We start from the raw sequence: 26,210 nt of genomic DNA, 5'->3' as shown, positions 1-26,210 counted from the left end.
TACTGTACCTATAAACTGTCAAAATCTATCCCCAATCCAACCTTTGGTATTGAGTCAAACAAAGTTGGGTTCTATTTCACAATCTCTCAGTCTCAGAGTGGACACTGAATACTTGGCCAAAGAGCTGGTAGGATTAGCAGAGCTCCACAGGTGTTTACAGATGGGTTCTTCTCACTGCAGCCAGTCTGTAGCACATGTGCCAGATCTCCATTGTTCTTCTAGGTAAGTGGTGGGAAAACTTTTTGACTTGTGAGCAACAAAGGGTTCTAAAGCTGAAGGGATGAGCAGACACTCAGGAAATTCTCCCTCCTGGTAACCTCCTCCTCATGTTTCTAAAGGTAACATAAATTCCTAACTTTGGGTTTCTCTCATCTTCAGTAAATATGAAAATTTTGGAGACCAACTCAGAATTGTGACGAAGCATGTTTTCACAGCCTCAGTCTGACTGTGAGAATTTTTACTGAAAGTCCGGATGTAATCATTTACTAGAAGAACCAACTCATTTTTATGGACACCATCTTCGTGCCCCGTCTTTAATCTTGAGGGGGTACCGACAAAATACTATTATAAAGTATTCGATTTGCTAGAGACTAATGTGCTTTTCTGAAAGATCCTAAGATACGTCCATGCCAAAGTTGGTGGTTATAGGAGGCCATATACCACAAAATCCACAATTGTTGTAATAACCAGCTCCAGTATTCCTCCCACAGTTCAAGCACCAAGCAGTAGGTGGCAGTATAGCTTCCTTTCATTAGTATAGGAGGGTTTATGGACAGGAAATGCTCATAGGTAAAAGGTTGATATTTCCCACTATTGTCAGTTTTAAAGCACAATGTTGTTTGCTGTTTAATTTAAGTGGTCATGTTTAACATGCTGGTTCCACCAGCTGTTTTCAAGGTGCTTAAAATAAGACAAAGCATCGGGTCAAAGAAAAAGCTTTTATTTAGTTCTGCGGCTGGAGTCGCTCGACTGCAGCAAAGAAACCAGAAACATTGGAGAACATCAACAATATGAATGAAGAATCTCAGAATTACAGTAGAGTGGGAAGCTGGAGGTTCAACTCCACAACAAACCAAGAAACTGGTCCTGAAAAAACAGAGTTTCAAGTTCTGCAGATGCATAGAAACATCTGCCTCCTCAAACGGGTGAGAAGCTCAGAGCGGATCTCCATGTGTGACAGAGGAGGCGCTGCGCTCTGACCCCTCCACAGGCGTCCTTCACAAGCCAGAACTCCCCAATCCCATTCAGGGGGGAGGGGGCCAACAGCATAAACACTCAGAGATCAAGATTGGGTTCAGAGGTGACAAACAGGAAATCCTGCTCTAGCTGATCCAGAATGGAAACTGGACTGGAACCAGTCATGAAACCGGCTGAGAGCAGTTTGGCTTTGTTCTCATAAAGGTGCCAGCTGGTTTGGACCGGTCAGCACAAATGGCAGAGACACATGCACAGAACTGTGCAGTTAGCTGCTACTGCTGAACATGAGTGCACGTATGAACTTGTATATGTGTGCACGTGTGTGTTTATGCTCGGTTCGGTTTCAAGAAATCTTGACTAACATGCCAATAAATTGACGAGCACAGTCTTCAAACTGGTTTGAACTGGGCGTGAGCAAATTGTGAACTGATTTTGACCCATATGAGACCAGTTTCAGACCAGTTTCAGGCCAGGAAGGACTTGCCCCGTTAACTCAGGAAAAACAGGCGCCAGTTTTTAAACTGGAACTGGGATTTTAGTCCAAATATAAAACTTGGAACACTTTTGTCCCTCGTCCTCTCCAATACTTCAACTAAAAGGAAAAAAAACAGATGAAGCAGGTGCTGCATGGTGAGAGTGAAGGAAGACGTTCCTGCGATTAACATCCTCAGGTGATCGAAGAGGGGGCGTGGTTAAGTCCTCGCCATTTTCACCCAAACTTGGGACATCTTCAAGTTTGGCCCCAGCTCAGTCGAAAGGGCAGTAGTTTGGTTCCAGGTTTTCCGAGTCATCAGAGAAGAAGTCGTCTTCTGAGATGTCTTCCTCGTCGTAGTCTTCGTGCCAGCCCGGAACGTACTCTTCATCATATTCGTCATCCTCATCCTCCGCCTCCTCACCCCCATCTTCTCCAGTATAGTTGTTGTTGTCAGAGTCTCCAGACTCCGAGGCTCGGTCTGACTTGGACCTGCGGGAGCAGAGAGTCACAGTGAGCTTTGACTGGGAGGCGCCAGCAGCTTCTGTGTTTCCTGAACTCACGCTTTGTTTCCCTCTGTGTGGTTGGACAGCTGCGAAGCCTGAGCCAACTCCGCCTCCTGGCTGCTCCTGGACTGGAACCCGACCCGGAAGTCCTGGATCAGAAAGAAGGGCAAAAATCAGCCAACATCCGAGTCCTTGTAGTCAAACTGTAGAGCAGGTTTCCAAAGTTTTTAACCACAACCCCTCTTTGTTCCTCTGAGAATGTTGGTGGCAGCATCAGACCTGCGGCGGGATGGATACCTGGGTGGAGTGCTGCAGGATGGCCAGCAGACGCTCTTGGATTCGCCGGATCAGTTCAAGTCCAGTGTTGAGGTGTTCTGGCTTTAGCAGGCGGACGCACGAGGCCAGGTCGGTGCACTGCAGCAGAGTCTCCTCTGACGACATAAACCAGAAGCAGGTGTCAGAGCCGACAGCAGCAGCTGGGTCAGACCGAGCAACAGAGCCTCACCCAGTAGAATCTGAAGAGCGTTCGTGTGTAGGTCCAGAGCGTCCGTCTGCTGCTCCATCACATCCATCTTCTCAGTCTCCTGGTTGTAGTAGCTGTAGACGCAGGAGTAGGCCAGCACCTGCAGACATTTGTCAGGGCATAGTCAGCCTACAGCTCTGCTGGTAGTCCCGCCCTTCAAGAACCAAGAGGCTACCTTTCTGGACTGGGCCAGGACTTTACAGGCGTCGATGACAAAGGTGAGCGACTTCATCTGCAAAGCTTCATTGATGGATGACACCTTGTTCTCCAGACCCACGGCAAAATCCTAACACACAAAGACATGCACAAAAGGTGGGCAAGCAATTCGTGTCACTGGGTGTGTGTGTGCGTTTGTGTTTGCGCTGTGGTCCGTGGGGGTTCTGGCCCGTGTTGTACCTTAGCCTGATGATGGAAGCCGCAGCGCTCGTTGTAGTCCTGGAACTTCTTCTCCTGCCGTGCAGCTTTACTGACCTGCAAATTAGTCAAACAGCGTCACTGCCTTCTAGCTTTTGATTGGCCAGAGAGGCGATCACATGACTGAGTGTGAACCAACCATGGCAGAACAGTTGTAGTAATCTTTGTGAGTGGGTTTCCAGGGTTTTAGGCAGCGCCAGCAGAAACCGTGGTTGCACTTGGCACAGGTCATGCTGGGAACAGAGCAGTGCAATCATCATCCACATTCTAATCTTCATCTTCATCAGATGTGAAGGACGTACTGCAGGCAGCCCTCGTTCTTCTCGATCTGAGCCTGGCAGCTGGGGCAGCGTTTGGAGATCAGCTTGGCGAGATGTTTGCTCTGCGCTTCCATACTCATCCCCTCATAGAAGCCGCCGTCATCCATCCACTGGGACATGTGGCTGCAACTGGCTGGATAGTGGGCCTGAGAGACAAGCAGGGGAAGCTCTATCACACATACTCCCTCCTATCATGAAGCTCCTCATTGTTCCTCAATGCAGGAGACTCTCACACAAGACTAACTGAGCCTCCAACTCTGCTACTCAGCAGTTAACCAGGACAACTTGCTGAAACAGAAACCAGCTCGGCCCAAAAAAAGGACTTTGCAGAAAATCACGTCAAATACATGAAACCAGAATGCATGCAGCATCTATTAAACATGGGAAAAAAAGAAACAGAAATGTAAAAATGTCCAAAATGAAGCTTCACAAAGGAGCAAGTGAAAGCAAATTAAAGTTTGGTCGCCCTTGGATTAGGCTTTCTCTTTAGGTTAGGTGACTGTGTTAATATGCAGACTGGTTAGTGGAGGGGTGTAAGGGACCATCATGGTCTTCAGAGACATGAAGTGATGGAATGGATTCAGAAGAATGGCACCATTGCTTTTTTCAAATATTTAACAATCACATTATAAGTTTAGCGTTCACAAAGAGAGTTTGAAGGTTGAATTCAGAGGTTCTTGCCTTTCCAAGTGGGACTTTGAACCTGTCTCATGAAGAAAATTGCACTTAATCACTGAAGTCCATGAAAACAAAGCAGATTTACTTTTAGCGTGTTTTTTTTAAATAACCCAGAGACTAAACATGCTCATATCCTGACCCCCCACCTCCAGTGGTCTATGGGTGTTGAGGCGTGACCTCTGACCTCAGGGAAGTTGCAGCTAAAGCACGAGGACCAACAGCACTTGGAGCATGTGCCGGTGTTGCCCATGTTCTCCTTGCAGAGGATCTGGTCGCAGCCCTGGGGGTTGGTGCACCACGTCAGGTTGGAGCAGCACTCCACGTATCCTCGCAGCAGGGCGTTCTCGTACTGAGGGAGAGGAGCAGGAAGGTGAGTGCAGGCCCAGTACCGGTCCTGTCAGAGGTCAGGAGGCCTATGTTACCTTGGCGACCGTATCCTTGTCAGTGAGAATGCTGAGAAAGAAGTGGGAGGTGGGCTGAGCCTGGCAGTCTGTGATGGGACAGTTGCAGTTCATGACCAGGTTCTGCTCAATCCGGGCCGTCAGGTACTCCTGCCAGCAGGACTGTGGGGAAGACACACACGCTCCCGTCACTGCCAAGCGACACACACAGACACTGGCCTGTGCCCAGGAGTGGTTCTGACCCGGCAACAGTAGTGCAAGCAGCTGAGCGATGGCACCGGCTCTACACTTCCAGTCCGAGGGCCCAGACAGACTGGGCAGGTGGCGGCGGGGCTCAGCGGTGGCTGCGGGTTTCGGGACTTGAGGCCAGCGGCCATGACGAGGGCGTCGGAGTCGTCTGTGTAGCGCTGAACCAACAGGTCCACATTCCACTTACAGTGGATGAGAAGGTGCTCGGCCCGGTCCAGGTCCAGACTCAAAGTGGCCGACACCTGAAGAAAAGCGGAGGGTTGAGTCCACGCACACCTGCAGGACAGCTGAGCCCGGCCAGAACCCACCCACTCACCTGTTGCACCGTCCTCCGCATCAGCTGACGCACCTCCTCCTGAGTCATGGTCCGGCCCATCGAAAACAGAACCGCATCCAGAACGCCATCCTCAAAGCATTGCGGCGCCGGAACCAGACTACAAACAGAAACCACACACATGTACACAACAGAGGAGCAGGGCACACAGATGTTTTGCCCCAAGGTTCTGTTGGGCATAAAAGGATGGCAGACCAGCTCGAGTGGGCTTTCCAGCTGCTCGGAGGATTTTAACAGACCTCTGCTGCTGTACCCCTACAGCACCCCCTTCAGGGCACAGGGGTGCATCTTTTGGCACCTGCTTCTGGTCTGGATTAGTTAAAACCAGAACCAGCACTGAAGTGTTGGTTCTCTTCCACGGAAACATTCTGTTCTCTCAAGTTGACCTAAAACAGAACCCTGTATCTGAGGTTTTCCTGTGCGGTAAGAACATCCAACACCTTTAGCACTTTTAGTCTCGTCTTTATTGTTTCTCCATAAAACTACATTTACATTCAGGATGACGCCAACATAAAGGGAGCAGGGTGCAGCGCTGGCGGGAGGACTGAGCGCGTGCATGAGGTCAGAGGACGTGGTCACACCTGATGTCGGCCACACTGCATGCGGCCGCCTCCTTCCCTGTGTCGGTGTGGCTGAAGGAGAACTGGGCGTGGCCTTTCTGCGGCGTGGACGGGTCCTCTGGAACAAACTCCACGATGTGCGGGTTCTCCTCGCTGCGGCGGACGCAGCCTTTGTTGATGACGTGCATGATGCATGAGAGAACGTCACCCGTGCTGCAGCTGAACCGGGCAGTGCCGGAAGACCCAGATGACTCCTGCTTTTGACACGAGTCCAGAACCTGTAGGGTGAACAGAATGCAGTGACTCATCCTTCCGGAGCAGCTGAAGGTGTGTCCTGCAGGGGGCGCTACTCACTTTGAAGACCAGGTTGTCAATGTGCATCTCCTTCTCCTGCTTGATGATGTGTACAATCAGGCAGTAGATGATGTTCCTCTTTCTCTCCAATGTGCTGGCTGCTTCCTCGTCCACATTCAGGTATGTCTGCTTTGGCAGCAGCTGCACCTGAGCTGGAATTCCCCCCTGGCTGAGGGAGGCCACCTGCTGGTTCAGTGTCAGCACACCTGCATGCAGAAGGGGATGTTTCAGGAAGAGGACGAGGGAGGGTGAGGAGAAGAAAGCTGGAGCAGACCGTACCCTGGCATGGTTGGTCCGGCGTGCTGCAGGTCAGAGGACCTCCTTCACTGATGAGTGGCTGCAGAGCATGGAGGAGAACCGCAGGAGAGAGAGCAGTCTGCTGCAGCAGAGACTCCACAGAAAGCTCCTAAACAAGAACACACACCAGAGGGTGAACACACAAACACTGCAGAAACACAAACACACACACAAACAGAAAACACGCTTACTGGGAGGTCATTGAACTGCAGCAGCACAAACATCTGCAGAGTGGACACGTGCAGCGTCCAGCAGCCGAACTGCACCTCGGCGTGACCGAGCCAGGTCCACTGCAGCCGCCGGGGCCTGGACTGACTCAGACCACACATGGACTGACCTGGACATAGCAGAATCAGGGTCAAACCCAAAGCCTGAGGTGAGCCTGAATGGTCTTAACCATTGTGCTATCCTAGGCACTTTAACATTGGTGGTAGGGTCATCTAGACCCACTAGACAGTGCTCTAAACTTTTTTTCTTCAATGATTTGTGATCTTCATTGGTGTCCATGGATTACATCAAATCGTCTTCACCTTTATCCACCTTTGTCATGCCAGGGATAACACGTCAATGTAAGGGTCGGATCATCTGGACCCCATAGGATAGCACAAGGGTTAAAAAGATCTGTCCTAGCCAGGGTCAAAGGCATTGAGTCAAAGCTCAGCTGGTACTCACTGTGGGTGTAGAACTGGGTGAAGTGGTTCAGGTAGGAACACAGCTTAGCTGGGAAATGTTTTCCTGGTTCATCCAGTAAGCAGAGAGACGACACGGCCCAGCAGCGTGGAGACAGAACCAGAACCTGGACCTGAGCTTCCTCCTCCAGTTCCTCCCATTCCTCCTCCATGTCCTAGGCCAACGAGAACAGAACCATTCTTTCTTCATGAGAGGATTCAGAGTCCAGTTTGAATCTGTAGGGGGTCTGTATCATTTACAAATCAGTTCTAAATAAGTTTGCAATTTTCTGCTAAAAATACATTTAAGCTTTGCCTAAACAGGCTCTCCACAGCTGCACTCTAACTTCAGAGCCAGTACAACTGTCCAGATAAGTTTTCAGGGTAAATCATGTAAACTAATGAAGCAGAAACATCTGCAAGTGAAGAGACCTGCCTCCTGTGATCCACCTGAACATAGTACTGCAGGGTTCTGCTGACCTGGTCCTTCTCCTGCAGGCTCTGGTCCAGCTGCTGAAGCCGGTACAGATGGAACTCTTGCTGCAGCTCGGCGGACTCGCTCAGGTTCTTCATCATTTGCTGAGGGAAGCGGCTGGGAAAGCAGCTGCCGATCTGCTCGATCACAGCGCTCTCCAACCACGTAGTTCCCCGAGCCAGCAGCCGGTCTCCAAGGTAGTACCTGTCAGGAAGAAAAGTAGCACCATTGGGTCTGGGGCTGCTGCCATCAGCACAGCAGCGTCAGTCAGACTACAAACCTGTAGAAGTGTTCGAAGGTGTTGGCGAGCTCCAGGCCGGACAAGAAGAGCATGGGCTCCAAAAACTGCTGCAGCCGCTCCAAAGTCTCCGTGCTGTTAGACGCCGCTCCACTGGCCTGGATCGTCTGATCGATGTACTGAGCAAAGCGCTCACTCACCTACACACAGGATACACCTTCATCACATCCTCTTCCTGACCACAGAATGAGGACTTGGACTGAAGTTAACTTCTTGGCGTGCACTCGCTCCAGACTTACATGCATGGCTCTGAGGATGGAGAGCTGCAGTAGCGCTGCAGAGAAGCCATGCCGCAGTGCGAGGACGAAGGCGGTCTGCTGTCCAAACAGCTCCTCCATGGCGTTCTTTAACCGTAGGTATAGAATCCTGTATCGCTCCACAAAGTCCTGCTGGTTAAAGTTCAACTCCAAGAACTTCTTCACCTGAAGGGGGCAAATTGGCAGATTTCCATGAGTCTATTGAATGCACCACGGGGGTGAGTCAAGTATGTTCACACCTGGTGGAGGTGAATCATCAGAGACAAAAACTTGGCTGCATTAGCATCAATGAATCATCTCCATTCAAATATTTAGTTTTTGGTAGGCATGTCCCGGTCTGATCATATGATCAAAAATTAGGCCTGATCACGTAGTTTCAGATTCTATCAATATTGGATGTTGTGTCCCTATCAGTGATCGGATTTTTTTTTACATCAGCACTATATATTTTAAGCTTATTATTACAGATAAATACTCTACTAGAAGTCTGCATATCAAGAACAGATCATGAGATTTTATTGCTGTAAGGCGCAGCAGAATACTGCAGCAGTTTAAGCAGGAGGTAAAAAACAGTTTGATTAACTAAGTTAGGAAGACATTCACTGATTCGGACTTTTGGGCTCCATAACTATTAAACATTTAAACTGACAGCAACTGTCTCATTTGTTTTGTCTCAACTGAAACACCGACCTACAAAGGTTTTCCGAAAGAAAAAAGATTTTGTTTCCTTTTAACAATAATGGCTCTCTGTGCTGCCTACAGCGAGACGGCTGCCAAGGGACCGTCTACAAAGTGCAAACTCTGGGGAAAAAGTGATTAAAAAAAGAAGAAAAAAAATTAAGAATCTCTCAAAAACAACTGAAACAAATACATGGTTACACTGACATGAGATAGTTATGAATACCCATTATCATGATTATGCAGCAATTCTGTTTTGAAGATACTAAAGGAAGTCCCCACACTTTCTCACGAGACGACTTATCACCTTATTTAACTAGTTAATTGTTAATGTGATTGTTCACAGAAGTGCTCTGTTTAAGAAAACTAACAAATAAGGTTTAAATGTTTTTTTCTAACATAATATCAGAACGACCACTAACTTAAGAAGCATTCTGACAGCTCACCTGACGCTGTACCACCCCCTGCCAGCAGTGGGCGATGCCTGCAATGCTGCTGCTGCTCTTTACTTTGGGCTTAGCTGAAGAAGATGAAGAGGAAGACGAGGCGGCAGCCGTGTCTCTGTTCTTCCCATCCTTACCATCTGGAAAACAGAACAGCAGATGAGCGGAGAGGCGGCTGTGGACGCTTCCCGCTCAACGCAACCGAAGATAAGAAGCACGGTGAAAACGGCAGCCGCAAACAGAAAAATTCAAAGCGTCAGCGCTCCTCCTCCTCTCCAAAACCAGAGCGTGGGAGCAGGAACTCTGGCCAGGAACAGCAGCAGTCCAAACTAAAAGGAAAAAATGAAGCCAAACGCATCCTGATGACGTCTGAAAGAAGCTCAGTGTTTTCTTTGCTTCAGACGAGGACAGCCCCCCTGCTGGATGCATTTACTCCATGGTTAGACAGACACTGCACAGCGGCCCCTGCTGCTTGCATGTGAAACTTGTATCACACAAAGTTTTGGCAGCCTTAAGACAGAGTGGGAGGTGCTCTTCTCTGATTCAGCCAGAAGGGGGCCATCCTTTGTTCACGAGGACAAATGAAATGTGAGAGCAGATTGTAAAGAAACGCAGCTCTTACTTACTCTTCAGCTCTTTGCTCCTGTTCAGACCTTCTGCAAACAGAACAGACTCCTTTAAGTGGTGGATCTGGAGTGATGAGGTGCTGCTGCTCAGATGTTTTCTGCTGAGGAAACCATCTGATCCGGGCTCAGACTGGCCCTGATGCAGCCCACACCGATGAAGCTGCTGCGCCAGAGGGGGCAGGGCAGCCGCTCGTTTAAAAACATATTTCTACATAAAATCTTTGAAAAAGCTGAAGAAAATGTAGGAATTTATGGTTTTCCCTTAAGGATCATGTGACCATCATGATGACACCACTCACAGACACCAACCACAGCATCAGGTCCAAAATGGAAACCTTTTTTCTTAAAATCCAGTTCATTCCCAACAAAAGCATCACGCAGGTTCTGTTTTTCTGTGTTTAACTTACTAGACTTGACTGGCGGCTTGAGCTCTTCGCTGTCCGGCTGACTCGTGTCCACGTGGACCAGAAGGTGCGTGAGCCGCCTCACTCTGGAGTTAAAGATGGCAGCCCGACTCTTAAAGCGCTGGACCAGCTCGGCATTGTCCAGATACTCGCTGAGTAGCCAGGACAGAGGGCTGCATGCTGAGGATTCTGGGTAAAAAAACAAGAGTGCTACAGTTTTCAAACAGATCCAAACACGGAAGGAAGCACCCTGAAAGTCTGAGAGAAGACGTCTTAAGGAGATTTTGCATGTTCTTCACCCAGTAGACATTTGAATGAATCATGTTAGAAAACTGCATGAGCCTGAAATAACAAGATCAAACACTCATGGCATGCTTGGATTTAAATGTTTATCATTTAGACATCTTTATCCAAAAGAGTTTGCAGGTTTCTTAAAATTGAAGATGCTGGAGGATTTAAATAGTTTAATAGTTTGTTGTTATTTTGGAGGCAGATTGTGAGATCTCAAAATCAGAAAGCAGTAAACAGTCATTTCTAAAATAACAAAATTAACATTTTTCACAATAAAACCTCCTAAACTGGAACCACCAAATGAAGCTCTTTGCTCTCATATTGCTGCTCTGCTAACACCAATGAAGCACGAAGAGACTGTATTTAATAAAAGAACCTTAAGTTTATCACATGGCTGCAAGTGTTTTTTTGGGATGCATGTATTTTCTACTCTTACCCGTGGGGCTGTGTGTTGTACATTTTTTAAAGGGTGCAGGGGACCAAATGAAAAATTAGTCACAAATAATTCCCAACCTCCTTTTCACCTACAGGCCAGACATTGGACATGTCTGGATTAAACTGATGCAGACAGCCCTGACCAACAGAACCATAGCTGCTGCAGTGATGTATCTGCAGTCACCTCCTGTGTTTTAGTCTGACTCGACAGCACTGGACTCAGAGCGTGTATGTGAGTGTACCTGACTGAGTGATGCTCTTCACGATGGGGGTGATTAGAGCCTCCCAGCAAGTCCGACCCAGAGCTTCAGCAGCTTCAACGTCGGGCAGGAAACGATCTGCAAACATCTGCTCGTGCCTCAGAGCGCTGTTTAACCTGCACACGATGAAACACATACACCAAAAACATACATAAAAAAATTAAAATAATGAATTCCTACTGAAAGAAAACAATAGTAATGGAATTGCCTAAAAAGAAAATATATTTCTAAAATTGATGAATGGATTTTCCCGCTCTTTTTGCACGTTGGCACTCATACTTGTTGAATAGCTGCAGCAGCTGTGTCCGGTCCTCCATCACCTCCTGACACCAGGTGTTGGCTTTGGTGCTGTAAAAAAGGTATGTTCGACAGCACAGCTGCTCCTTAAACACGGGCCAAAATGTCGGCATTGGACCTAGAACCTCGAAGCCGTGGACCCGGGTGTCGATGCCCCCCTTGAGACAGAGGTGAAGGTCAGAACAGCAAATAGGACCTAAATCTCAAGTAAAACAAACTCAGGGTCTGACCTGCTGGCATCTCTTGACCCTGATCTGGATGATAGACCAGAACCGGGTCATGTTCTCCAGTAGAACCACACGGCTGGCTGTGGGAGCCACATTTACCTGCACAGAAACAAACAGCAGGTCAAGAAAAAAAACCTCCTGCAAGGTGGAGATCAGGTGGTGATCAGCATACAGTGTTGAGCTCTGTGTTGATGTTGCTGGGGTCATCTCCACCCAGAACCAGGATCCGGGCTGGCATGTAGCTGGAGTCTTCACTGGCCACCAAGATGGCAAGTTGTCTGAGCAGAAGTACAGTGTCACTCTCGACACAAAAAGAGGGGTGGGCTAAAAGGAGAAGAACGTGACGCCTACCTGATGATGACTCCTTTGTGCATGTAAACATTGATGAAGTGCGAGCCTGTGCAGCCGTTTGACTCCCAGTAGGTTTTAGGGTTCTTGTCTGTAAGTTTGTTGGCTCTGTGGTGATTGGATGATACCTCCACCTTCTCCCAGCACTTATCCTCCTTCAGCTCCACACTGGAGCCTGAAAGCAGTATGAGTACAAGTGCTTTATTGTTGCAAAACTCTTATGAATGTATAGTAGTTTGTGCATGTGTGTATGTTAAAGGGGTTCTAGACTGACCCTGGCAAAGGTTTCTGAGGAAAACGTCAAAGAAAGGGATGTTGATAGGCTGGTGACTGCGGCGGTGGTCTTCAATCTGACCCAGCACCATCTGATGGGAGAAAGTGGGTGGGGCGAGCGGTCAGAGTCAGGACATGGACAACACAACTGACAGTAACGTATTTACTGCAGCACAGGAAAAAAAGCAGGAGAAGGTCCAATCAGAGTCCTCAGAGATTTTTGTGCTGCTCTTCTTCTAGAAACTAATCTCCCAACATCCGTGACAGGAAATCCGCAGCTTTGGAATCGGCAAGCTTTGATTCCGTGCTTTTCAAAGGCTGTTCAACATGTTCAGGAAACACTGCAAATGTACCTGGATGCATCCTGCCAGGACACTGGTGGTCATCTTCTTGTACAGGTTGGCGTACTTCTCACAGTCGCTGATGAGGTCTCTGAGCTCTGTGACCATCAGCAGGTTGGTGCTATGTTTGTCCAACGCCTTTACCAGAGCTTCTTTGGTGCCCAGACGACACATGACCACAGCATAGTCTTTGTTCACAGATGCCAGCCTGTACAGGAAGCGGATGAAGAGCTGCACCACCTGTAGAGCAGGGATAGATTAGAGTTCACCCACAGATGAGCGTTGTTGCTGTGGTTGCACGCTGACCTCTCTGTCATTGATGAAGGCCGTCATGCTGGACAGACAGGGCTCTATGCTCTCATGCCACGGCAGCACATCTTCCTGGTAGTTATCCAGGAACTTGTCCAGGATCCTGCAGGAGTGAACAGTCAGTGAGCTGAGCTTTATCAGCACCACAACGAAAACATGACTGGTGGCCTTCCGTACCTTAGGATGGAGAGCTGGATTGCCCGGTCAGCTCGATGCTGCTCCATAAGCCGGACCAAGTCTTGGTAGGTGTCCCGGCTCTGGGTCACCTGCACAGCACGCAGCCGTATGAGTGTGAAGTGACAAAAAGCTGCTTCCAGATTCAAATATTTTTGTGTAAAGAACTTTTCATGATGTCCAATGAACCCAGAACCTGCCTTTAACCTCCAAGACGAACGGACTGCTCGATATCTTTGGTAGTGGAATATTCAAGGACCCATTTTTGTTACAGATGTGACAAAGGTCAAAAGAGGTACTGGGGGGGGAAAAATCCTCAAAATTCCACTTTTGGCTCAACAAAAACCACAATCAGTGCTCAGCAGAACAAAAAACAATTAATCAATCAAGGATCAGAGTTTTCTTCAAAAGCTTGGGTACACTGTGGTTTGCTGCTCGGTTGCTGTTGTGACAGGCAGGTGTTCAGTCCCATGTAAAGTCTGTGTCTCCTGTTTAACCAGTCTATCATTGTTTGTCTGCAGGTGTGCACGTCCATACACAGCCCTGTGAGTTCTGAGTGACTGTCAGAACTGCAGGTATTTGTGAAAATATTCTTGTCTGTCTGATAAATGTGTGTGGCAAGGGGTTTTACAGCCTTAAAACACCTGTAATCCCACTTCGCGAATTTCGCCTATTTAGAATGGAATCCCAGCAAACAATGAGGGACCACTGTAAGTTCTTTCAAAGAGGAGCCTTCTCCCCCTGCTCATGTCTGTGTGCACCTGCACAAACCTGGTGGCGCTCTTGCTCCAGCTGTGAGGTGTCTTCACACAGCAGCTGCTCCAGAGTCTGGATCACCTCCTTAGTGGGAGTCAGCTCCTTCAGACTCACTAACAACATCTGGAGCTCAGTGTCCTTAAAGTCCAGCTGCTCGCAAGACTCTGTGAGCACATGGACACAGCAGAAGATCAACTTAATCTTGGTGATGAATGGGTCTGCTGGAAGCTGGTGGAGGTCTTGTTCAGGTTTGCTCAGCATACCTTTGCTCTCCAGCTTGTGCACCATGGAGATGTGGTTCAGGGCAATGATGCCCAGCATGGTCTCAGCCCGGGACAATGTCAGACACTTTTTGAGGACAGCAGTGACGCCGCAGGCCACCAGCTGTTCAGCCAGGCTCTTGTGGTTGGAGATGAGCATGATGATGACCAGAAGCCCGTTGTGCACCGACAGCATGCAGCTGCACAAAACACCTGCCATCAGCACAAAGCTGTAAAACACAAAAGCTGCAGCACTCACCTACCCTTTGGTACTGAGCATGAGGTCGATGGCGGCGGGGATGACGGCCAGCAAGCCCTTGGAGCCTTCAGGCGTGGCTGAGCCGATGCTGGCGAAGATCTCCAGCATCATTTGTGTGCCGGACTCGGACAGCGGAGGGCTGCTGCCCACGCTGCGCAGGTCGTGCTTACTGGCTCCGGTGATGACCTTCAGAGTCTGAGGAAGAAGAGCAGCCTCAGGTCACTCAGCAGTTCCTGAAGGGCACCCCAGCTCTGTAGAATGCAGCTCATCCTCACCGCAAGAGCCAGCTGCTGCACATGTGGAACCAACAAGAACTCCTGCATGCAGGCCAGGATGGCCTTCACCCCGCCCTCTGTGGCGAAGGAAACCCTCCACTCGTACTTCAGCATGATCAGATGAGTGAGCCGAAGCGTGCTGACCACCACATCTTTAGAGGGGGAGCCCAGAAGCTCCACCAGCAGCTTAAGCACTTTGTCCCTGTAGGAGGACACAAGTTCAGAGTTCAAGTTCATCCAACAGAACCTAAGCAGCAAGTGACAAGAAAACAGAAGCTGAGTTCTGTCACAGATCTGGCAGAATTGTGAAGACGCTTCTCTGTGGTTGCAGGCTTGTCTCAGATAATCTTCTCACCGTGAGCTCTGGGCAGAGTCGATCCTGTTGGAGTTCTTCTCCTGGGTGCTCTTGTCCTCCATCAGTCTGGTGATGAAGAGGACAGCAGCCAGCTGCTGGCTGTGGTCTGAAGCAGACAGCCCTTTCTTTAGAATGTCCACCACCTCCCCCATCTTTTCCAGCAGGTTTTTCTTCCCCTGCACTCGTGGATTGTTAAACACTGCAGGGAGGACAAGTCGCAGAGGTGGGAGGGGTTGTCAAAATAAATACAGCTCAAAAAATAAAGACTCCCTTATTGGCAGACTCACCTTTCATCTTGTCCTCTAAATCGTCCGGGTACTTGCTGTCGTCCTCGGTAGGAAACTCGCTTTCTGTTTCTGAGCCGCTGCAGCTGGATTCGGCGGGAAGCTCCTTCTTTGCCTTTTTAGAGACAGAGCCCATCGCTGAGGAAGAGGAATTTAAGGCTGATGAAGCTGCAGACAAACTCTGAGATGCTCCTCCACCTCCCCCCAGAGCAGACGAAGCCAGAGAGCCTTCAGCTGCAGGACAAACCACAGTTCATATGAAGTCTTTATCAGAGAGACACACTAAGAGAGAGGGAGTCCTTACCCAGCAGCTCCTCATCCTCCAAACTACCTCCTCCTCTCTTCATGTAGTGTTTGGAGAAGGCGTGCGAGCACAGCAGGTCGCTGAGGCATGATGATGGAAGCTTCTGTTTCAGATAGTGCAGAACCTTTTTGGCCGTGTCTCCAGGAACCGCCAAGCTTATGAGGGACGAGTCATCCAGCGTCTCCTCCTGGATGGTGAGATCACATGTTGAAACTTCATCACTCCACCCTCCACTGGAGATTTCCTGAGTGCCGAGCTGATTCTCCAGGGTCTCACCTGGTCATCTAGGTTCTGCAGCAGGAGGTCATTCACCTCCTGTTGCTGTTTTGGTTCCAGCTTCTTGATAAAGAACAGGATCTCCCACCACTCTGCTCTGCTCAGAGCTGTGGTCTCCATTTGTAGTCCCTCCGACAAGTATGGCAACGAGTAGAGGCCGCCAGGCGGCTTGGAGAAGAAAGTCTGGCTCACTGTGGGGGAGCAACAACCAAGGTGGGTTCGGAACCAGAAGGAAGGTTTTGATGGTGTTCAGTCACTGGCTCTTACCTGTGGTAAGTTTGAGGGTCTCAGTCAGGGAGGAAGCCTTCTCCTGCGTCTCCTTCTCCGCCTGGCTACAGCTGCTGCCACCGCCCAGGATTTCAACCATGTGCCAGTGGACCCAGTATGTTCGGGACAGTGAGTTCCAGTAAACCTAAACAGAGCAAGAGAAAACTGACAAGTCAGAGACGCATCAAAATCTGGAAGAACTGCTGCCTCAGCAGGTGGCTGCAAAAAAACATCTCATCTGCTGTTTCTCTGTAACTCTGATCAGCATGAAGTGCTCTCTGGTGAATGCTGGCTTCAGGATTGGTCAATGTTAAGCTATTTATGGCGCCTTTTTAAACCCAGTAACATCCCTCCTGCACCTGTCAGCCAGACCAGGCCTGTTCTCACCTGCACAGGTGGAGATCCATCGTTGCTGTAGCGAAACTCTCCTTCATCTCCACCGCTAACCTCCTCATAATCCTCCAGCATGCGAACCATCATGCCACTCTTCAAGTTGTCCTGGACGTACTCCACATATGCTGAGCGGCTGGCAAAGTCAGAGCGCGTTTTGAAGCCATTTCCTGCCTTTTTCTTTGAAGGTGTGGCAGAGGGCGCAGTGGTAGGGGAGCTGGTGCTGAGAGTGATAGGTGAGGTGCAGAATCGAGGCTGGAAAATGGACCTAAGGACAGGGCGGCACAGATTCTCGAGCTCCTCTTTCCTCGCACAAGCCTCGCCTCCCACAGTGTGGTGGGTATAGCCATCTGGGGGCTGCCTGTTCCGGTCCCAGCCCATCACTCGAACCAGCTCTGAGATCAAATTGGCCATCGCCATGGTGAAATCAAACTCTTTCTGGAGGCGGACAAGGTCCATCTGGTGGACAGAGGTGGAGGACGTGGCGGGGGAGGGGCTCGGGTCTTGCCTTTCAGAGCTCGACTCTGTTCCTGCAGTGTTGAGTTTGTCCATCAGGGACGTAACGCACAGGTAACGCTTCACCAAGGAAAATAGCAACTTCCCAGGAATCTGTAAGAACAAAACAAAACCGCACATGTTGAACATAATAAGGACAAGTTTGAGTATGGATGGGTAACTGACAGGATTTGTTTCTGTGCTGGTGGTCAACTGGTAGTTTTGAAACATTTCTGATGCCTAAATGGTTCTTGAACCAGCGCTTAGAAAAGTAAAAAATGCCATTTTTTTCCTAAAGCCTTTAAAGTGTGATGAAGCAGCGCGACAGGGTGGAGAGCACTTGAATGCGCGTAAGATCCTTTTTATTTTCTTCTTTCTGACAGTGCACTGCTGCATCTCCGTTTTCACACACGCTGAAGTTAACATGCATTTCCCCGCTCACTGCCACAACGGCAGCCTTTTTTAAGAGCATTGTACACGTCACTGAATTAATCTTTTGTAGTGAAGTTCAGCCAAACCTTTGCTTTCTTTGCCTTCAGCATTTTGACAGGGTTAAGTGAAGTGATATATTTAGAGATCAATCAGTTGAACTATCGAATCTAGCCACAGGGGTAGCAAGCCAGTTACTTCTGTGCCGGTCCCAAGCCCGGATAAATAGAGAGGGTTGCGTCAGGAAGGGCATCCGGCGTAAAAATTGCCAAAATAACCATGCGAATCATCCACAACACTTTAGACATGCCGGATCGGTCGATGCCCGGGTTAACAACGACCGCCACCGATGCTGTTAACCTACAGGGTGTCGGTGGAAATTTGACTACTGTTGGTCGAAGAAAGAGGGGAGGCAGAAGGGTCCGTGGCCAGAGAGAGAAGGGAAATGGCAGGAACATAGGTTTGAGAATAGGGACTCTTAACGTTGGCACAATGACAGGGAAAGGCAGAGAGCTGGCAGACATGATGGAGGGAAGGAAGGTGGATGTACTGTGTGTGCAGGAGACAAGGTGGAAGGGCAGCAAGGCACGTAGTATTGGAGGAGGATACAAACTGTTCTATCATGGTGTTGATAGGAAGAGAAACGGGGTAGGAGTGATTCTGAAGGGGGAGTTTGTAAACAGTGTTCTAGAGGTGAAAAGAGTCTCAGACAGGATGATGAGCCTAAAGTTAGAAATTGAAGGGGTGATGGTGAATGTAGACAGTGGGTATGCGCCACAGGTTGGCTGTGAGTTAGAAGTGAAGGAGAGATTCTGGAGTGAGTTGGATGAGGTCATAGAGAGTATCCCAAGAGGAGAGAGAGTTGTTATTGGAGCAGACTTTAATGGGCATGTTGGTGAGGGCAATAGAGGTGATGAGGAGGTGATGGGCAGGTTTGGTGTGAAGGAAAGGAATCTGGAGGGACAGATGGTAGTGGACTTTGCAAAGAGGATGGAAATGGCTGTAGTCAACACTTACTTCCAGAAGAGAGAGGAACATAGAGTGACATACAGAAGTGGAGGTAGGAGTACTCAGGTGGACTACATCCTATGTAGACAAGGTCATTTGAGAGAGGTTAATGACTGCAAAGTGGTGGTAGGAGAGAGTGTAGCCAGACAGCACCGCATGGTGGTGTGTAAGATGACTCTGGAGGTCAGGAAGAAGAAGAGAGGGAAAACAGAAAAGACGACCAAGTGGTGGAAGCTGCAGAATGAAGAAACTTGTGAGGAATTTAGGCAGAAGTTGAGACAGGTCCTGGGTGGTCAGGATGAGCTTCCAGATGACTGGGAAACTACAGCAGAGATTATCAGGGAAACAGGTAGGAAGATGCTAGGTGTGTCATCTGGAAAGAGGAAAGACGGTAAAGACACTTGGTGGTGGAATGAGGAAGTACAGGAATGCGTCCAGAGGAAGAGGTTGGCTAAAAGGAAGTGGGATGTAGAAAGGACTGAGGAAGGTAGACAGGAGTACAAGGAAGCGCAGCGTAAAGTGAAGAGAGAGGTGGCAAAGGCCAAACAGAAAGCTTATGATGAGCTTTATGACAGGTTAGACACAAAGGAAGGAGAGAAGGACTTGTACAGGCTAGCCAGACAGAGAGACAGAGATGGGAAGGACGTGCAACAGATAAGGGTGATAAAGGACAGAGATGGAAAGGTGCTAACAACCCAGGAGAGTGTACAGAAAAGATGGAAGGAGTATTTTGAGGAGCTGATGAACGAGGAAAATGACAGGGAAAGAAGGGAGGAAGATGTGGTTGTTGTGGAGTAGGAAGTAGCAGAGATTGGAAAGGATGAGGTTAGGAAGGCTCTGAAAAGGATGAAGAGCGGAAAGGCCGTTGGTCCTGATGACGTACCTGTGGAGGTATGGAAGTGCTTAGGAGAGACAGCAGTGGAATTTCTAACGAGTTTGTTCAATAGGATTTTAGAGAGTGAGAAGATGCCTGAGGAATGGAGGAGAAGCGTTCTGGTCCCGATCTTTAAGAACAAGGGTGACACGCAGAACTGCAGCAACTATAGAGGAATAAAGTTGATGAGCCACACAATGAAGCTGTGGGAAAGAGTAGTGGAAGCCAGGCTTAGGAAGAAGGTGGAGATCTGTGAGCAGCAGTATGGTTTCATGCCCCGTAAGAGCACCACTTATGCCAGTTTTGCTTTGAGAATGTTGATGGAAAAGTACAGAGAAGGTCAGAAGGAGCTGCATTGTGTGTTCGTAGATTTAGAGAAGGCGTATGACAGGGTGCCGAGGGAGGAGCTGTGGTACTGTATGAGGTCGTCTGGAGTGGCAGAGAAGTATGTCAGAGTAGTTCAGGACATGTATGAGAGAAGTATGACGGTGGTGAGATGTGTTGTAGGTCAGACAGAGGAGTTCAAGGTGGAGGTGGGACTACACCAAGAATCAGCTTTGAGTCCTTTTTTGTTTGCTATGCTGATGGACAGGCTGACAGACGAGGTAAGACAGGAATCTCCCTGGACAATGATGTTTGCGGATGACATTGTAATTTGCAGTGAGAGTAGAGAGCAGGTGGAGGAACAGCTAGAGAGGTGGAGGTTTGCTCTGGAAAGAAGAGGCATGAAGGTCAGTCGTAGTAAGACAGAATACATGTGTCTGAACGAGAGGGATCAAGGTAGAAGCGTTAGGTTACAGGGGACTTAGGTGAAGAAGGTGCAGGAGTTTAAGTACTTGGGGTCAACAGTTCAGTGTGATGGGGAGTGTGGAAAAGAGGTGAAGAGGCGAGTGCAGGCAGGTTGGAGCGGTTGGAGGAAAGTGTCAGGAGTGTTGTGTGACAGAAGAGTGCCAGCAAGACTCAAAGGAAAGGTGTACAAGACAGTGGTGAGACCAGCTCTGCTCTATGGGTTAGAGACGGTAGCAGTGAGACAGAGACAAGAGGCTGAGATGGAGGTAGCGGAGATGAAGATGTTGAGGTTCTCCTTAGGAGTGACCAGGTTAGACAGGATAAGGAACGAGTACATCAGACGGACGGCTCATGTTGCCTGTGTTAGCGACAAAGTCAGAGAAGCCAGACTGAGATGGTTCAGAGGAGGGATAGTGGATATATTGGTAGAAGGATGTTGGAGATGGAGCTGCCTGGCAGGAGGGCAAGAGGACGGCCAAAGAGGAGATATATGGATGTCTTAACAGAGGACATGAAGTTGGCTAATGTTAGGGTAGAAGATGTTCATGATAGAGTGAGGTGGAAAACGATGATTCGCTGTGGCGACCCCTGATGGGAAAAGCCGAAAGAGAAAGAAGAATCAGTTGAACTATCTATAATAATTGATTAAGCAATTTTTTATTATAATTATAGGGCAATGATGTGAAATAAAAAGGTCCATATTCTATCTGTTGTCCAAGGTTGGTATGCCATCTTCTGTTGCCTGATTGACAGGCATCCTTCTGGATTTAACAGAGTTTATAAGATCTCTTTGTTGTAATGTCTACAGACTTAGTTTATTGTCCTTCTGAGCTGTTATCAGGAAAGTTGAGGTCAAGTTGTCTCTCTGCTGAAAATCAGGTCACAATGTTGACTTTTAGAGATCTCAGGCGCCATTTTTCTTGAATTGATATTTGGCTCTTTGATTTATTACTGTAGTTGTGAACTGAATTGTTTCTTAGAACCTGTCTGGCACCGTGCACTATGGAGGGAAGGTTGTCAGATGGCGCACGTCAGATAGCAGGTTGGTGCTAAAATACAACAATGGGCGATTATCATGAAAAGAGGCTCAACTACTGAGACACTACTCAGAAAATGTTGAAAAAGAAGAAAAGAAGCTTTAACAATTTAACATTGGAGCCGTCGCCAGCAACACCTTAATGACCAGGCTCTCTGACCTACTATAGGTACTCGACTGTTTATGCGATCAACGTGAATCAGCTGATTTTGACGTGGAGAGAATTGGCTTTTCATTTCGGCTTGCCCCGATATGCAACACATTATTAATGTAAAGTGTTGCATAACGGCACGAAGCAACTTTTCCCCGCAACAGCATTAGCTGAACTACACCGATCACATTAGCACTTTACTTCCGTATAAAGTTGCATATCAATGCAAAGCTGCTTTTCTGAGTTCCAGTAGTCAAAAGAATGTAAAAAAGGCTTAAATATGTGTTATATCTAGCATTAAGAATGTTCTTTTCTTTTTCTTTTTTAATAGACTCCAACAGCTAATATTGATTGGTTGTTTTTGCTGATAAACTTTGAAGCAGTGATGCAGCATCTTAATTGATGTATAAAGATGACATGGTAATAATTAACATTATTAGCCTTAATTTCAACATTGTTAAGAAATTGAAATTTAGGTTCATAAATTTTATTCACAGTTTAATGTTCTTTATAAAATACTAGTCAAAACTTCATATTCCTGTCCAAATAAAAAGCTTGATCCCTTTTTCAAATGTTTATTGCTGTTAAAAATCAAATGACACATTGGAGGTTGTCCCTGCGGCGGACCAACACATTAGAACTGATTCATTTGTGTGCGTGTGTGTGTGTGTGGGGGGGGTTGTTATGAGACTGACAGTGTGTACCTGAGGCAGGTGCACCCCCTCAAAGGAGATGCCGTGCTCCTCAGATGACGTGGTCTCAGCGAACAGCTCCAGCAGAGTAAAGCGGTTGTCAAAGTCCATGTGCTGTTCAATGCCGTCCTGCTGACTGAGGGACAGCAGCACGTAGGCCCGGCTGCCTGCAGGAGAAAGGGAACGTGTCAACACCATCCATCACGACCCAGTTCTTCAGAGGACTCGCACCCTTGTGATGCTGTTGCCGAGGCAATGCAGATACACACACACCTGTTCTTTTCTGGAAGACCTGAACATTCAAATTGTTTGTTTACTTAGCATTCACAGGCTAGTTGGTTGTGAACAAAATTGACGACACAGCTGGAGCCCCAGGTTTGAAAGTGTGTTTGCTTCATTTAGAGATGATCAGCCAGAAGGACTGACCCCTGCCTCATCATATAATCAATTCATTCCTGCTTTGTTCATCTTTGAATGTCAATCAGTTCTCCAGATTTTTTTTATTGTGTCTGTCAGGAATTTAAAGTTCATCATTGAAGCATGCACATAAAGAAAAAACAAACAAACATTAAAACCACCCAAGCTCAGACAGAAGGTACTGAACCCTGAGATCCAGACGGAAGACCAGGATTTTCCAGCAGCTCCTCCTCTCCATTGAGATCATTTGTCCAAGATCAGCCCACCTCTTCCTGACAGCTGAAACCTTTCCAGAATATACTGCTTTGATTGGGTCTCAGATCGCTTTCAGCTGGACAACATTCGCTGTACTTCCCGTTTCCACGACAACGTTACTTCCCGTCCTATGGAGTTGCAGCAGTGAAAGACATGACCTGCAGCTGCTGGACATCTGAGGCCTTCTGTGGGCTTTAAGTATGAGTAACTGATGAAGCACTAAACCACAACCCCTGCCTTAGTCATTCAGTTAAAAAAAGGAACATCTTTTATATGAGACTAAAACTATTGCCAAAGCTTACACAGCTCCACCCCGTTTCATTCACAGCTCCACCCCATTTCATTCACAGCTCCACCTAAAGTTTTGCTAAAAGCTGTAATAGCTTTATTTGTTGCTCCCCCCGCAGTTCCCCCCTGAAATGTCCCTCACAGCTCGATCCACACCTTCACCTGTTGTTCCAGGTAAACATTTCCAACACACTAACTTTTAGAGAAAAGAATTAAGATTTTACAATTCTACATTCTGACAGAAAGTGTGGTCCAGCCACAAAACTCAAACATGCACACTCACACTTCCTCAGTGTTCTCCAAGTGAAAGTTTTGCATAACCCTGTAAGCATGTGACACAGACTGAGTTAGAGTTGAAGCATGCACAGCTGCCGGATAAAGACAGACCTCCCTGTGAGGCTCCACATATAGTGCATCACCATCACAACAGAGCAGCACTTCTGCAGGACCAAAACCAAACCCAGACCCCCAGAGAGGTCGTCTCCCTGCTGCGCTGTATGTAGCAGGACAGTTCTTACCTGCGTCATGTGAAGCAAGCGCCCGCAGCATCTTGCCAGCGCTGCGGCGCGTCTGTGTCTCTTTGTTGCACAGCAGCTCCATCAGCAGGTTGAGGGCACCAGTCTCCTTAAAGACGCCGACGAGTGAACCGATGCTGGCGTAGGCACTCAGCACGTGGATGGTGTGCATGATGTTGATGGAGAAGTCGCTCTTTTTGGCCATCTGCTTCCTGGCCCGACAGACCAGGTTCTTAACGTCCTCCTCCATGTCAGACAGCTCCACCTCATCAAAGGTCACGTCTGTTGGGAACTCGCCCCCACTGCTTTGGCCTCCATCCGCCACTGCTCCACCTTGCTGATTCTCCTGCTGCTGCAGGGGGCGTTGTGAATCTGTCTTTCTTTTGCCCAGGAGGGTGGGGCAGTTGGCGTAGACGTCCTCCGTGGTCATCCACATCAAGATGTTTTCTGGCTTCGTTTCTCCAGATGTGGAGCTGCCAGACCCACCCACCGCCGAGCTGCTGCTGCCTGTACCACCCACCTCCCCGACGCCCCCACCCGAGCTGGAACCATTATCCGTGGAGACGAGGCTCCAGCGAATTAGGTATTCCGTCTGACCATCGTGGGTGCGGCGTTGACGAATCAGCTCCTCTGGATACGCCTGAAGTCGGGGGCCGAGTTGGACCAGCAAATTTCCATTGCAGCGTTCACCCACCATGGTTGCTATGGAGATAAGGAACTCATTTATGAAAGTCAGCAGGAGACACATCAGAAGAGAGAAAAAAAAAGAGAGACATAAGAACGCATCAGAACAGAGGACTCTTTGACCCGGTTCGGGGTCAGATCCATGCAGACACCACTTTAAAATCTAAGCTGATGTAACCCTGAATAAGGGCAAAACTTCGCAACACCGTAAGAAGTGCGGGTCAGGCGCCGTCTGTCTACTACTGGCCCCGTTTGGATTAAGTAATGAGAAATACTGGTCAGGGCATCGCAAACCTGTCGGCGCGCACAGAGCAGAGCTCACATCTGGCTCACCTTTTCAACAACAAAGGACAGCGCGTGACACAAACTTCGAGAGTAATTGGCCGTTGGCCTTGAACGGTGCAGACTAGACTCCAGGAAATAGTCTGTTCCCGGTTTTTCTTTTTTTTGTGGTGGTGGAGTGCGAGTGTGTGTGTATATACAAGTGGGGGGGTAGCAACAGTTAATTTTTGCGGCATCGTGCCGTGGGTTTTTGGAGGAAACGAACACGTCCTCGCCTTCTTGACATGACATGCTAGCTACACATTGGTAACCTGTGAGTAGGATTTTCTACAGTTGGTTGAAGCGGAAATCCTCCCACCAACAAGCTCTGTTTCCAAATCGGCCAGTTAAAGACACGCAGACACAGGTTGTCTGCGGCTAGAGCTGTGTTTTGGAACACGGGAACACGATTGGACCGGACAGAACCTTCTGGTACCTTCGGCCCGTTGGGGTGCACAATGTTTTTTTTTTTATGGACCGGTACCGCCACATAGAGAAGTTAGAACTCAACGTAGAAACTTTTCTATTTGGTTCGGTTTGGTCACTGACTCATCAGATTCAGAACATATGGATTGACGCTTAACTTCGCCAACTTATTGCTGAACCGCAACTCACGGCGGAGGGGCGGGCTAATGGCGGCATGTGAGAGCGAAGAGCCGCTACACAGGCCTTCCCTGCTGACGCAGGCGCGCCCCGTCAGGTCCAGCGGCTTCACCTCAGACAGCGCGGCTTACCTCCTGTGTCGCAGACCTTGGGCGTCTGGCGCACCTTTCTCCTCCGCTCTGGCACGTCGTTTCCCAGTCTGTTTCTGCGAGTCCGTTCGAGTTCCGCTCTTGCTTCTAGCCGCGGGACGCGCATCTGCGCAGTGTGACACAGCCGCGTCACACGACTTCTTCCACAAAATCTCGGATTTGCACTAGAGCGCCCCCTGCTGCCGAGGATGATACCATTGTCATTTTATTTTCCTTTTCTTCCAATTCTTTCTTGTTCATTTAATTCAATTCGATTATATTTATAAAGCCCAACAGTTGTCTCAATGGGCTTCATACCGGTAATTTTATAAAAACATGAAATCATTCATAAAATACAATTGATTGCTTAATTAAACTAAAAAGACGAAGCTAAACTGGGCATCCCAGCCCTTAGATCCTCCTTCTCAGTGAAGCTAAACTACTAAAAAAACAGATTCCGGGGAAAAAAGAAGAAACATCAGGGGTTATCTAACTCTACAACTACGTTTGAATAGTGCAGCAGGTATGCTTCATCCAAATTGAATTGGGGGACAGCTGGGGGTGCGAGGCAAGCCAGAGGCTCCACGGCCAAGGACAGGAGCACAGACGATCCAACAAGAATCTGGAATCACTCTCGCTCCCCCGGAGAGGAGTGGGAAAGAGAAAAAATACATGAGTCGCACTGCACTAAACAAGCACGGAGAACTAAATGTTAAATTAATAATCAAGAATGGAGGAGAGGAGAAATAGATGTGAATAGAGGACAGAACCCCAGTCCATTATACTTTCCCCAGCTTCTAATTTCTAGCAGCCTACTAACAACTAATTGTTATTAAAATGTAATTCTAACATGTTAATAGTACAGTGGCTGCTCCAAACCCAGGAAAGAACTAAGGCCATTTCTGAATATTTTCAAGTTCCAGTAGCAATAGAGCAAAGTATAAGTTAGTGAGGTAGGATAAAATAAATAAATAAATAAAATTTAAAAAT

The 26,210-nt window shown here is 48.3% G+C and overlaps 1 protein-coding gene across 4 annotated transcripts; it reads right to left on the bottom strand.

Moving 5' to 3' along the window:
• Nucleotides 1-921: 921 nt before the first annotated feature.
• Nucleotides 922-25,371, bottom strand: cul9 (cullin 9). Of its 4 annotated transcripts, none has more exons than XM_020709385.2 (45): nucleotides 25,224-25,371; nucleotides 23,488-24,186; nucleotides 22,022-22,176; nucleotides 16,533-17,144; nucleotides 16,146-16,290; nucleotides 15,879-16,069; nucleotides 15,603-15,789; nucleotides 15,302-15,532; nucleotides 15,015-15,213; nucleotides 14,660-14,861; nucleotides 14,389-14,579; nucleotides 14,129-14,325; nucleotides 13,881-14,029; nucleotides 13,113-13,201; nucleotides 12,933-13,038; nucleotides 12,639-12,866; nucleotides 12,287-12,377; nucleotides 12,016-12,187; nucleotides 11,837-11,942; nucleotides 11,668-11,763; nucleotides 11,420-11,595; nucleotides 11,123-11,256; nucleotides 10,158-10,343; nucleotides 9,751-9,780; nucleotides 9,128-9,264; nucleotides 7,986-8,168; nucleotides 7,729-7,886; nucleotides 7,424-7,652; nucleotides 6,978-7,149; nucleotides 6,497-6,642; nucleotides 6,288-6,414; nucleotides 6,009-6,214; nucleotides 5,676-5,932; nucleotides 5,077-5,194; nucleotides 4,754-5,002; nucleotides 4,533-4,673; nucleotides 4,295-4,459; nucleotides 3,415-3,578; nucleotides 3,252-3,345; nucleotides 3,095-3,169; nucleotides 2,874-2,984; nucleotides 2,681-2,798; nucleotides 2,473-2,606; nucleotides 2,233-2,324; nucleotides 922-2,161 (listed from the first exon to the last, which is right to left on the bottom strand). In XM_020709385.2, the coding sequence occupies exons 1-45, from the start codon at nucleotides 25,345-25,347 to the stop codon at nucleotides 1,945-1,947; spliced, it is 7,989 nt and encodes a 2,662-aa protein (XP_020565044.1). In that variant the 5' UTR covers nucleotides 25,348-25,371; the 3' UTR covers nucleotides 922-1,944. The 4 variants fall into 4 exon arrangements, with proteins under 4 accessions (XP_020565044.1, XP_020565046.1, XP_011482533.1 ...); XM_020709387.2 differs by having other exon boundaries at nucleotides 15,302-15,436; XM_011484231.3 differs by having other exon boundaries at nucleotides 7,454-7,652; nucleotides 25,224-25,370.
• Between the last annotated feature and the right edge of the window lie 839 nt (nucleotides 25,372-26,210).

This window comes from Oryzias latipes, chromosome 15, assembly GCF_002234675.1.
Source record: "Oryzias latipes chromosome 15, ASM223467v1".
In the NCBI taxonomy this organism is placed as follows: Eukaryota; Metazoa; Chordata; class Actinopteri; order Beloniformes; family Adrianichthyidae; genus Oryzias; species Oryzias latipes.
This window is presented reverse-complemented; position numbering and strand designations above follow the sequence as displayed.